The 13,185-nt window shown below is 38.5% G+C and overlaps 1 protein-coding gene across 5 annotated transcripts in view; it reads right to left on the minus strand.

Annotated features, from left to right (window-relative positions):
* The window catches only part of MYO5A (myosin VA), a 197,152-nt gene that overhangs the window by 94,559 nt on the left and 89,408 nt on the right, over positions 1-13,185 (minus strand). For all 5 annotated transcript variants that reach the window (XM_073877020.1, XM_073877019.1, XM_025883595.2 and 2 more), the window contains exons 6-9: positions 8,787-8,930; positions 6,383-6,464; positions 5,917-6,024; positions 3,790-3,896 (exon numbers count right to left, since the gene is read on the minus strand). In XM_073877020.1, coding sequence (XP_073733121.1) covers positions 3,790-3,896; positions 5,917-6,024; positions 6,383-6,464; positions 8,787-8,930 — 441 coding nt within the window. The remainder of the gene's footprint in view (positions 1-3,789; positions 3,897-5,916; positions 6,025-6,382; positions 6,465-8,786; positions 8,931-13,185) is intronic.

Below are 13,185 nucleotides of genomic sequence, written 5' to 3' on the forward strand. Positions count from 1 at the left end.
CAGACACATGAAAAGATGCTCAACATCACTCATCACCAGGGAAATGCAAATCAAAACTACAGTGAGAGGGGTGCCTGGGTGGCTCAGTCATTAAGCGTCTGCCTTTGGCTCAGGTCATGATCCCAGGGTCCTGGGATTGAGCCCCACATCGGGTTCCCTGCTCAGTGGGAAGCCTGCTTCTCCCTCTCCCACTCTCCCTGATTGTGTTCCCTCTCTTTCTGTCAAAATAAATAAATAAAATCTTTTAAAAAAAAAACAACTACAATGAGATATCACTGTATCACTGCACACCTGTCAGAATAGCTAAGTTCAAAAACACAAGAAACAACAAGTGTTGGCAAGGATATGGAGAAAAAAGAACCCACACGCATTGCTGGTGGGAATGTAAACTCATGCAGCCACTCTGGAAAACAGTATGGAATAAGTTAAAATTAGAGTTTCCAGAAAACACTCTGGAAAAAAGTTAAAAATAGAACTACCCTGTGATCCAGTAATCACACTACTGAGTATTTACCCAAAAAATGCAAAAACACTAATTTGAAGGGATACATGCACCCCGATATTTATTGCAGTATTATTTACAATAGCCCAAGAAACAGACTCTTATTAAGAACAAACTGATGTTACCAAAGTGGAGGTGGGTGGGGGGAAGGGTGAAACAGGTGATGGAGATTAAGGAGGGCACTTGTGATGAGCACTGGGTGTTGTACGGAAGTGCTATACACTATACTGTACACCTGAAACTAATCTAACACTGTATGGTAACTATACTAGAGTTAAAATAAAAACTTAAAAAAAATGTTCACTATAAGCTGCAAAACAGAGAAATAAAGAAATATCTTTAAAGGCTTTTTAAAAGCAAACAACAACAACAAAAGCAACAACAAAAAAAGTTCTATGATGTTGACTGGTCTCGCTACTGGTCCTGTCGATTGCAGTCACCTGATTAAGGGAATGCCTGCCAAGTTTCTCCACTGTAAAAATACCTATCTTTCCCTTTGTACTACTAAGTATTTTGTGGGGAGTTCTGTCTTTTCTAGTCCAATACACTATTCATAATTACTATTGTTTTAATTAATGAAATTTTATCTATATTGGCATGTGCTTTCCGAGTTTATTGATCCACCATTCATTCTCTACTTTTAGATCTATCTTGGGTCACTTTCCTTCTGCCTAAACCATGTCCTTTAATATTTCCATTAGTGAGGGCCTCTTGGTGACAAAATCTCCCAATTTCTATTTGTCTGAAAACACTTCTATTCTTCCCTCATTCTGGAAAGATCTTTTTATGGGATATACAATTCTAAGTTAATAGTTACTTACCCTAGAGCACTGAAGATAGTGTTTTCTGGCTTCTACTGTAGTTGAGAAGTGAGCTAATGGTTTAACTGTTCTTTCTTCTAAAGTAGTATGTCTTCTCTTTCTGCCTGTTTTAAGATTTTTCTCTCTGCCTTTGCTATCATTATGGTGTGCCTTGGGTGGATTTTTTTTCATTTATTCTAATTAGGATTTTGTGGACTTTCCTAATCTGAGGTTTAGAGTCATTTTCACAATTTCTGAAATTTGTAATTATCTTTTCAAATGTTATGTCTGCCTCATTCTTTTTTTTTTTTCCTAGGAATTCTCATTGGATTAAAACTAGATTTTATTACTTCATCCCTCCCCCTCCTATGTTTTAAGTGCTCCATCTCTGGGTCCTGTCTTGCATTCTGGATAATTTCTTCACATCTCTTCTAGCTCTTCTCTTCTCTCCTCAGTTGTGTCAAATTTGCTATTAATTTCTTTCAGCATCCTTAATAGGTTTGACTTTTATCTGTTGTTTTGCCTAGCTCCTCCTATTTTGTTTCTTTGTGGAATCTGTGATTTTTGACTGTGAGCCAATATTTCTTATAACTTTTCTCATGGGACTCTATTGAGACCTGGATCATCCAAAGTAGATTTACATTTGCTTCTGACAGGCATCTAAGGCACCACCAATCCAGGACCAATTTAAGCTAAGTTTTCTGTATTTAGCTTTCTGGGACCATCTAGGAACTACAAAATCAGTCTGGGAGTAACTGTGAGGGTCAGTTCATTGCCGTCAATTTTTAGGAACTGTTTTCTCCTACACTTAGCACCAAGGCTTGCTCAAGCCAGATCAACTTTTCTTTGTACTCTTCGAGTAGGTAGTGGGCAAGTTTACTACTAGTTTCCCGTCTAGGGTCTCAGCTTTAGGAAGGGGTTCCCCTGTTTATATGAATCCTGGGCTTTGTCTTTTGTCTAAGAAAACTAAAGTTCATAGTCACTGGGTTCAGTAAATGCCATCAAGGTGAGCCTTAAATCCGGGGCTCTACTTCTTTCTCATAGCTCCTATTTTCACTTAGTTTCTGGCCTCTAAGTAGATTTTTCATATTTATTACTTTTTAAAAAAAATATAAGGGCACCTGGGTGGCTCAGTTGGTTGGGCGACTGCCTTCGGCTCAGGTCATGATCCTGGAGTCCCGGGATCGAGTCCCGTATCGGGCTCCCTGCTCAGCAGGGAGTCTGCTTCTCCCTCTGACCCTCTTCCCTCTCGTGCTCTCTATCTCTCATTCTCTCTCTCTCTCAAATAAATAAATAAAATCTTTAAAAAAAAATAATTTATCATGGGGCATCTGACTGGCTCAGTCAGTGGAACATGAGACTCTTGATCTCATGTTGTGAGTTCAAGCCCCAACATTAGGTGTAGAGATTACTTAAAAATAAATCCTGAAAAAAATACACACACACACACACATATATATATAAAATTTATCCAGTATGAAGATCAATCACAGAACCTACTCGAAAATTGCTGGAAAAAAATGTCTCATTTTACAGATGAGGAGCGAGAGGTTCAGAGAAGTGTAAGCAACCCACGAGAAAACACAGCACAATTAAACAGTAAAGTAGGGATTGAATCCAGGCAGAGACACTGAAACATATATTTCAAAACTAACATCTCATTTATACAAATTTATTTCATGAATTAATCTACATGTAGATTTGCTAATATCAACTTGGATATCTGAAGAGTGAAACATAAATCTTAAGATTATTTCCTATCACAATCTTGAGGAAGCAGGATGGAAAAAGAATTAATTATATTAAAATTTCCTTCATTCTAATAAAGTTAAAAAATACCTAAAACTATTTGTGTATGTGTGTGTATGTGTGTGCGTGTGTTATACTTGATGGTGGTGATCAGCAAATACTGCAAATCATAAATGCCCAGTGGGGACAATCTGAGACCACCAGGTTTTGTTACATTTTAAACAAACATTTCCACATATGGAATTGGGTTTTAATTCTCAGTGTGCAGTTATCACTATGTGTGAAAGAATATGCAAATCCTAGTGAAGACACTCAGCCTCCCAGCCATCTAGTTCCTCTTCTCAGGAGTAACCACTGCTAATAGTTGTTTCAATAACTTTTAAACTATATTACAACTCCACAGCTGAAGACATAAAGTTTTCAATTATTGGTATTTGTGCCATGGGCCAAATGAACCCTTGTCACTAGATGGCCCCAATCCAACTTTCACATCGAATTCTTCCCATCTGTTTATATGGACCAGACATGTATCCAAGTTCTCTCCTCTCCCTTACACAGACAATCACTATGCACCAGGGATTAGCATCCATATTTCCTACTTTCAGTTCCAGATTCTACTTGGATAATTTATCTCTCTGATAATGATAGGAGAGATTTCAAATATACTGCTTCCATAAAGAATCAACAAAACTGAAACACAAATAACCTGCTATCACACTAAGCATATCCTGAACTTACAGGTATTGTGCAGCTGTCTGAATCCCGAGACGTAAATGCAACGTTGCCTAAGTGAAGGATGCCAGCAAGTATTCGGAAAATTCCCATCTGATAAGACTCACTAATTCCTGAAACAGAGGAAATGAACAAGTGATTATAAACCATTACAGCAGCCAATGTTAAGCCTATTTTTAACTCTTGAATATTGCCAGATGTGCAGATGGTAACATGTCATGGTTAACCACACCTTCATCTTTGTTGCTATCAGCATGTAACAGAGTGTAGCATCATGGTTGGGAGCATGGGCGGGATGTGGAGGGAGCGAGAACTGGGCTCAAGGGCTGGCGCTGCTTCTGACCTGCCATCTCACATGGGCACGGAACATCACCCTTCTATGTTTCTGTTTTCTCATTTAGGATACGGGAATAGTAGTGACTATCTCAAAGGGCATCCATGAACATTAAATGAGAAAATGCATGTAGTCGTTTAGTATACTTAGCACGCTGTGGGACACATAGTAAATGCTAAACAAATTATCATCATCATCACACCCTGGATTTAAGTATTTTACTAACATTATTACCTTTTCTATTTACTCCAAATGCAAGTGGTAGCCCAATAAGGCTATTTTAAGTCAGATTATGTTAATTACTTCTTCTAACTACAGACCAAGTATAAGCTAAAGAGATCCCGAGATGGGAAGTGTTTGGGCTCATGTTGTACCCAGCTTGATGAGGGAACATCTAAATGCAGCATTAAAGCAGCAACTGATGGATGAGGCAGGATGAGAAAGCTGGACAGCCTTGACATTTTCTCAGATCCGGTTTCCTTTTTCAGTAAGGTAAGACTTTCCTGAATATTATATATAATTATATAGAAGTAAAAATAGTAAAATTATTTCCAAATATGTAATCATATACAGGGTAACTGAGAGTTGATCTTATAATAAATGTTCTAACTATCTCCTAATTATGGCTTTTACAAACTTGTAATTTTCTATTTACAAATAGATTTAGCCCTAGAAGTATAGTAGTATTTTTCAAACTTTAATGTGCATACGAGTCACCAATGGATCTTGTTAACATGCAGATTCTGAGTCAGTAGGTCTGAGATGGGGCTTGAGTTTCTGAATTTTTGCAAGCTCCACTATGGTCCTGGACCATACTCTGATTAGCAATGCTTTTAAATTAAATTAACTCACCTCATAGTACTCATCAAGATCCCAACACATGATGTTATTTATTTATATTTTGAGGGTTTTTTAAAAAATTTTATTTATTTGACAGAGAGAGAGCACAAGCAGGGGGAGCGGCAGGCAGAGGGAGAAGCGGCAGGCAGAGGGAGAAGCAGGCTCCCTGCTGAGCAAGGAGCCCCATGCAGGGCTCCATCTCAGGACCCTGGGATCATGACCTAAACTGAAGGCTTAGATGCTTACATGCTTAGATGCTTAACCAACTGAGCCACCCAGATGTCCCTATATTTTGAGGTTTTTAAAATAAATAATTCACCACTAAAAGTTGTACATTGCAGTTCTAAAGATTAATTTACTTGCAGGTAGACTCCATATTTTTTAAATCTCAGAAACAAGACAGTGACATCTGAGCCATTTTTTAAAACACTGGAATAATCTATATGCAATACAGTGTTTTGTCACTACACCAGCTCAACCACATTTCCCAACCACAAAAGACCAAAAAAAGGCAAAACAAACAAACAAACAAAAAAACAAAGGCGAAAACCCTATAAAATGTGAGCTTGTTCAGGAACCCATTTCATTTAGCTTTAGGTTTCAGATTTTGTGAAAATTTAAACAAAGAATTAGTTAGTCCCACCTCCCCTAATGCCCTCAATTTGTTCTTTAAACAGCTTTATTGAAGGATAATTTGCATACCATAAAATTCACCTGTTTTAAGTATACAATTCAGTGATTAGTTGTACAACCATTACTACAATCAGATTTTAGAACAGTTCCCATCACCCCAAAAAGAAACCTTGTGCTCATTTGCTGCCCAAAGGTGTTTTATAAGGAATGAATATTAAATCTCCCAACACTCACCACCTAATACAAAGCTAAGCAAATATTCCAAAACAAAAATTGCTTGAATCAGAGAACTATTGCTCCTAAGAGCTCAAAAATAAAACTGTTACCTAGCAGAGTGCAGGCCTGCCTGGTATGTGCCATCTCCTTGGTATCATCAACTCCTTCAATCACAGGACTGCCACCTTGCTTCGTGTAATGAAAGTTATTTGCATTTCCTGCAATTAACGAAAATAAAAGATTTGCAGTGTATGAAAAAGCCTTGACTCCTACCCTCATGTCCACTCTGAAGCAGAGACAGTGATAGCCTGGTTAACTGTATGGAGTCTGGAGTTCGACTGCCTGTGTACTCATCATTCATCTTAAACAGGTATCAATTCAAGGCCAATCCTGCTCCATTTATGCAGCTGTTCACCCTTTCCCCCTCCCCAGGTTATCGTGAAGCCAAATGCAGACTTCTTATCATTTTATTCATAAATATTTTAGTATAAGATAATCCTCTTTTTAATAAGCTTATGAACTCAGGAATTAATGGAAAACAATACCAGAACAATAAATCTAACACCAAATTCATACCTAATCGCAGCATTTTAAATTCAGGTAACTTTGCTGAAGCACAAAGCTGATAGAAGATATGATAGTTTCTCTCCTCTTCTGCCTTTGAAATAAGAAGAGTTTTCAATTATAGCATTTTAACCTAAAACTCAGAAAATTCAATCATAAAATAAGCTTAAGATTTTTTTATTATTATTATTCATTTGAGAGAGAGAGACAGAGAGAGCACAAGCAGGGGGAGAGGCAGAGGGAGAAGGAGAAGCAGACTCCCCGCTGAGCTGGGAGCACCCCCCCCACCCCGACACAGGGCTCAATCCCAGGACCTGAAGATCATGACCTGAGCTGAAGAAAGATGCTTAACCATCTGACCCACCCAGGTGCCCCAAAGTTTTTTAAGATTTATTTATTTGAAAGAGAGAGAGAAAGAGAGTGGGGGGAGGGGCAGAGGGAGAGAATCTCAAGCAGACTCCCCACTGAGCATAGACTAGGGGCTCCATCCCACAACCCAGAGATCATGACCTGAGCTGAAATCAAGGATCAGATACAACCGACTGAGCCACCCAAGCGCCCCCATAAAATAAAATTTTAATATTTAATTATCTCAGTGTAATAAGTTGTCCCTCCCTAAATTTCCTAATATAGGTTTATGATTGTTAAATCTTATGATTTATTAGCTATGTGCATATATGTATGAATGTGTACCTGTTGGTCACATTGAACAAAAATTATCTGATAATGATGTTTTTTGAAGTAAAGAACAGTTTGATATATGCTATTGTCATAAGAGATTATTGCCTTTGGGGAAAACTAAAACCATGTTTTTGAAATATAGGTATCCCCTGCTTTTCTAAAGTTCGCACTACACCACTTCATTTTTGCAGAAGGCCTACATTACCATCTGCTTTGCTAACCAAAAGAAATCCAAAGAGGATTTTTTACAGAAAAGCAAAAACTAGTGTTTAGCAGTTATTTTGCAATGAGCCACTAAAGAGGCAGCACACCCCTAGCAGCGACCATGGGACCGCCAAGCTCCTTCCCCGGGAACTACAGCCAGCATCTCAGCGTCAAGCTGCCATAGCTTTGAACTCTGTCTGTGAGCATCTGTGCTTTATCTCGATTTATTTTGTGCATCTGTTAGCAAGATGTGTCCTAAGGTATTAGAAAAGCCTAAGAGAGGTTATTTTTGGGGTCTGGGGATGCTCAGAAATTTTTCCATATAAATTAATGGTAATTTTTTATTCATTTTACACCATTTCAGCTTACAAAAGGTTTCATAGGACCAATCTACTTTTGGGAAAAGGAGGTAAACCTGTACTCAGTATTTTCTCATAGTACCTCTCAGGTTCATGGTCTTCCTAACACTTTAAATGAAAAAGGATATTCTAGCTTTGCCCTATGTCAGACCAGATCATCTACTGGTTGTTTGTAAGAAATCCACAAATGCACTACATCATCTATATCATTTTAGTTTATACATTTTAACATCAATAAAACATTTTACAAAATGTATAATTTTAATATATGTATACATATTATACATGTATAATTTTAATATAATTTCTTAGTATTTCCTAACAGTCCTTTTTCCACATACATACTTTAAAAATGCAACTGTAATATGACTGTTCATACAAAACTGAATCCTTATACTCTACCATCATATCCTTGAATTCTGCAGTGTATCCAGCTGACTAAAGCATAGTGTGGCCTCAAGGTCTGGTTTGATGCCCAAAAGGGGCTTATGTCTGGTAAAGGAGATTTTTTAACCTTCACTAATCTATCTAAACAATATCATATTCTAAGAGAGGAGAAGGAAGAAAAGAGGGCAAGGAACTAGGTTCAAACTCAAACTCACTGAAAACATAACCCAATGTCTCCCCTATCAACTAGGAAATATGAGAGTTAAGAGTAAACTAATAACACCTCTTGCGGCGCCTGGGTGGAGCAGTCAGTTAGGCGTCTGACTCTTGGTTTCAGCTTAGGTCATGATATCAGGGTCAGGGGATAGAGCCCCATGTCAGCTTGTGCTCAGCACTGAGTCTGCTTGGGATTTTTTCCTCTCCCTCTGACCCTCCCCCTGCTCACATACACACTATCTCTCTGAAAGAAGTAAAAAAATAAAATCTTGAAAAAAAAAAAACGAATAGTACCTCTTTTTAACTAAGCTTTTCCTACAACCATCTGCAGGAAAAAATCAAAACCATTAAACCTAAACCAATGCCCAGTCCCCCAGATTATTAGTCTAATGGGTACTGCCCTGCCTCTGACAGGTACCATTTTACAAATTTCAGCCCAAATGTGGTTTGTAGTAATATTGTCATAATATGCCCAAGAGTATCTGCAAATAAAATGCATACCAGCAAGCATGAGCTCTAGAATTATAGGCAATCTAACACAAATACATATGTGCACCTGCCCGGCTTACCTGGAATACCACTCTGGATTTCTCTAAAAGATAAGTTCTCATATTGGCACCAATGATTCGGTATCTCTTATCAAAACCAATTTCAATATACTTCCCAAAACGGCTGCTATTATCATTCCTGGTTGTCTTAGCATTTCCAATGGACTAAGAAGCAAGGGGAAAAAATAGTATTTTAGAAATACAGTTCATGACATGACATTTACAGAGTCTGTTCGGGGAAAGAAAGGACAGAGTGTAACACAACACTTTAAAACTGATTCTTTTAAGACCTGAACCAATCTTGCCCTTGCAGGCACCAGTGTATGCTTTGCCCAATGCACAACCACACGGATACCGACAAATAGTTTAGATCTGCCTTTTCACTCTCACACAAATTATCTTCAGAAACAGCAGACCTGAGCCCAGTGTCTGGGAGGTTTTCACACCATTTGTCGTATCAGAACACACTCATGCAGGCCAACAAAGAAAGAAATGGATGGGGCTGGGGGCTGCCAAAGCACAGGCCCTCTTAGTTACACACTAGGGTTTGCATTTCCGGAAAATTTAGTCTGCTTTATGTAAGTAAGCTAGTTAAGACAAATTAATATTTTTCAAGGAAATATTGCTCTGGTGTTGAGACTCTTTAGCTAGAAGTTTCTATCCACTTATCCTGTGACAACAAAGGCCTAGCTGGACTGGTTATTAGCAGAATCTTAGTAATCACCCATTCAATTCAAAGTCATTTTCAGAAACCAGACACAGTAAAATTTGCCCTTGGGTTTTGACAGATGTATCTAACTTGTAAAACATCTGCCATAGAATTCAGAGAATGTAACTTTCTGCTAAGTTTTTTATATAATTTTAAAAATTAAGACAATGTATGTACTACTTTCTGACTTAGGTAACATGCTTCTAGAAATTTTTCTTCCAAGGCAAAGCAAAAAACATGGTGCAGTTAGAGAAGCAAGTGTTCACATAATGCATGCATTAAATGTTTAATAAAATATTTTATATAAGATTACTATAATTTACTTGTGCAAAGCCTGAGACGATCAGGATTAGTAGACTGAAACCATAGCAGAGAAAGACATGAAAATGCTCTGGAGTGTTAAAAAAGGAATACGAATGTAAGTGATGAAAACAGTAATTACACAGTCACAAAAAAATCAACACATCAGATTCTCTGATCAATCAAAGAAAGCACATTTCACTCTTTTGCTCTGGCAATAACACTGCTATATTTCAGATTAACGTTTTAAATGGAAAGAATGACAGAAAGCTATCTTCCCAGCAAAGTAAGAGTGATCTAGTGTAGCCTAGGACCATTTAACAATGCATTTCCTTAGATATTCCCCTTTTTGATATGACAAAAAGTACAACAAAAAGTCTCCATGTATTCCAATTATTTTTATTTTGTTTAGAAAAGGAAACTAATGATAAATGCAGGATTTTCTTTCAACACAGAATATTCCGTCAAAGAGCAGATGAAGAAGATGTAGTAATTGTGGCAGCAGCAGTTAATAGTCACCGAGTGTTTACCAGGCACCGTCCCAAGCACCTTCCTGCCAGCAACTAAGCAAGCTGGCAAAGGGGGTCCACAGCTTCTCCTCCCTCCCTGACCCCACCCCACCTTCCATATGCCATCTCCCTCCTATCGACTCAGAGTGCGAGTCGGAGTGGCTGAGCTGCCAAAACAACACGACACCCTGTGAGAAGCAGCGGTGAGTAGGCCAGGGTTGAAACAGACGCCTCCCCTCTGCCTTTGAGTAAAAGGTATTTAAACATAGAGCAAAGAATGGTAGAAGGAGTGAATGAAATAGAAGTCTGAAGACCTGGGTATCAGACCAGGCCCTCCTACCAACTTGCCAACATTTAATCCTCTGAGGAACAGTAGTGTCTCCAAGGGTAAACTGACTAGGATAAATGAGCTCTGGGGTCCTTTACAAAACTAGAATTATATGATTACAAGCCTTGAATTTGGCAAGGAAAGAAGGCTCTCTATATAAACAATACCTTTTGTCCATTCCACTTAGTTCCTCCCTCTCCCTTATAAGTACTGTATTTACAACAGGCTCCCTTGATGCTATTTTCATTTCAATTAGCAAGAAATTGTTAATGAAAAAAAAGTTTTGTGGTCTTGATTTCACTATTGATTTCAGTGGAGTGTTGAGCAACTTATTCTTCTTTACTAAAAGGAAGATGAAAATCTTTAACTATGGTTATTAATGTTGTAAAAGAACTATTAAGACCCACTATGACCACAAGAATCTTTCCCTGTCCCCCTCTTAGGATGAAAATGTCCTGGAGGAAAACGAGAAAAAGAAAACATGATAAAATGAGCAAAAAAGAATCATTTATCTGTGCATCATTCATATTTTGCAAAAGGAGCCTATGCTGAGGATGAGGAACTAACTTTCTAAAGGATCGTGTGCAAATCCCAATAGCCACTAGGCTGTGATGTTAACTGTGTAGGATGCTCATTACCCAAGGAGGAGTTTCAGATCATGGAGACCCAGACATGCCATTCTTGACATCACAGTAAAGGGCTCTGATACAGAAACACAGTCTTGAGACAGGTTTAAAGTTACAAACCTTCTAGGCCGCATACTCAGTATTTCATCTATGTCTTCTTCCTATAACTGCAAACCCTTTGTCACCTCTCTTCAGTCCCAGATTCCATTTTGATCTTTCAAACTGGGATGCCCTCATTTGTACTCATCGAAAATTAGTTCTCTCTTTGCCAAATTTTCTTAATCCAAATTCCTATAGAAAAACTACGTAAGAGGGCGCTTGGGTAGCTCAGTTGGTTAAGCGACTGCCTTCGGCTCAGGTCATGATCCTGGAGTCCCTGGATCGAGTCCCGCATCAGGCTCCCTGCTCAGCTGGGGGGTCTGCCTCTCCCTCTGACCCTCTTCCCTCTCATGCTCTCTGTCTCTCATTCTCTCTCTCAAATAAATAAATAAATAAATAAATCTTTAAAAAAAAAAAACAACTACATAACAATATAGAAGGGAATGGCTAAGCATAACTGATGTCTTTATCTTTTTTTGTTCATCCCAGCAAATAAAGTAAATTCCTTATAACTACATATTAAAAACTAAGATCTATGGGGGCGCCTGGGTGGCTCAGTTTTAAGTGTCTGCCTTCAGCTCAGGTGATGATCCCAGGGTCCTGGGATCGAGCCCCGCATGAGGCTCCCTGCTCAGCGGGAAGCCTGCTTCTCCCTCTCCCACTCCCCCTGCTTGTGTTCCCTCTCTCGCTGTCTCTCTCTCTCTCTCTCTCTCTGTCAAATAAATACATAAAATCTTTAAAAAAAAATAAAAAAACAAACAAACTAGGATCTATGGCCATTTTAACCTCCCCTACTAACACAATGCAAATCTGTATTGTAGAAAAAACAATGTAGCATTTTTTGAATGAGAATATAGAAGGTCATAAAATATTCTAGACATATCCTAGAAGGTTCACTCCAGACTTACATTATTATATGGTCCAGCCTAGAAGAGGTGGGATTCCCTGATGCCATCACAATCTAGACTAACATTAGGGACTAATAATGAACTAAACTACTGCCAAATATATAGAATTTGTTGCTGTGACCAAAAATAGTCAAACTAATGATAGGAAGCAAAGCAAAGCCCTGTTGTTTTCTGACCCAAAACCAAAAACTGGCTCTACGGATTCTATCTCCCCAATATTAACAATGGCATCCAGCACTGTATCTATAGCTTAAATTCTTTCAAAATCTTAATACTTGCTTAAAATCTTTACTAGTCTTTTTGGCACACACCTCTGTTCCCCCGGCCCCCCATCTGTGCTATTTCAGAAAACTCCTCCAGTTCTCTCTGCACAGTGCATCTGGCCCAGGCAGCCCTGTAACTCCCCCAGCACATGCTGTCCTCTTGGTTCGAGGACAGAGGTCCTCCCGCTCTGGAGGGCAGCCCTGCAGGCCAGGGGGTCAACATTCTGTTCTCAAGTGTCACACACGGCACTGCAAACCAGGCACAATTACCTCTGGACTGATTATTGCAAAAACCACTTGTACCACAGGTGCACCAGGCCAGTTCTAAACTCCATCTGGGTTTGGGTGACAAATAAGGCTTGACAAAGGAAAAAAAAAAACAGGAATAAAAAATGCTGACTCAAATTTTTAATAAGAAAGGCTTGTTTCTCCCTGTCCCAAATAATTTCTGTTAGTAATGAGAATTACTTTTTTCCATTTAATGGGATTATTTACAAAAATGTGACTTTCCTAAAATCATTTTAATAGATAATTCTCTAGTTAGAAATTCTGAAATACTCAAATTCTCACACAAACAGGTCCACTTTCTTTGACATAAGCATTTCCGCTTTGTATACATATTTTACTTTTGAAAGGACATCCTTTCATAGTTCTTCCTTTCTCAGGAATTTATAGCTA

Source organism: Callorhinus ursinus, unplaced genomic scaffold (genome assembly GCF_003265705.2).
Source record: "Callorhinus ursinus isolate GAN/ISIS: 27379988/994484 unplaced genomic scaffold, GSC_fseal_2.0 scaffold25, whole genome shotgun sequence".
NCBI lineage: Eukaryota > Metazoa > Chordata > Mammalia > Carnivora > Otariidae > Callorhinus > Callorhinus ursinus.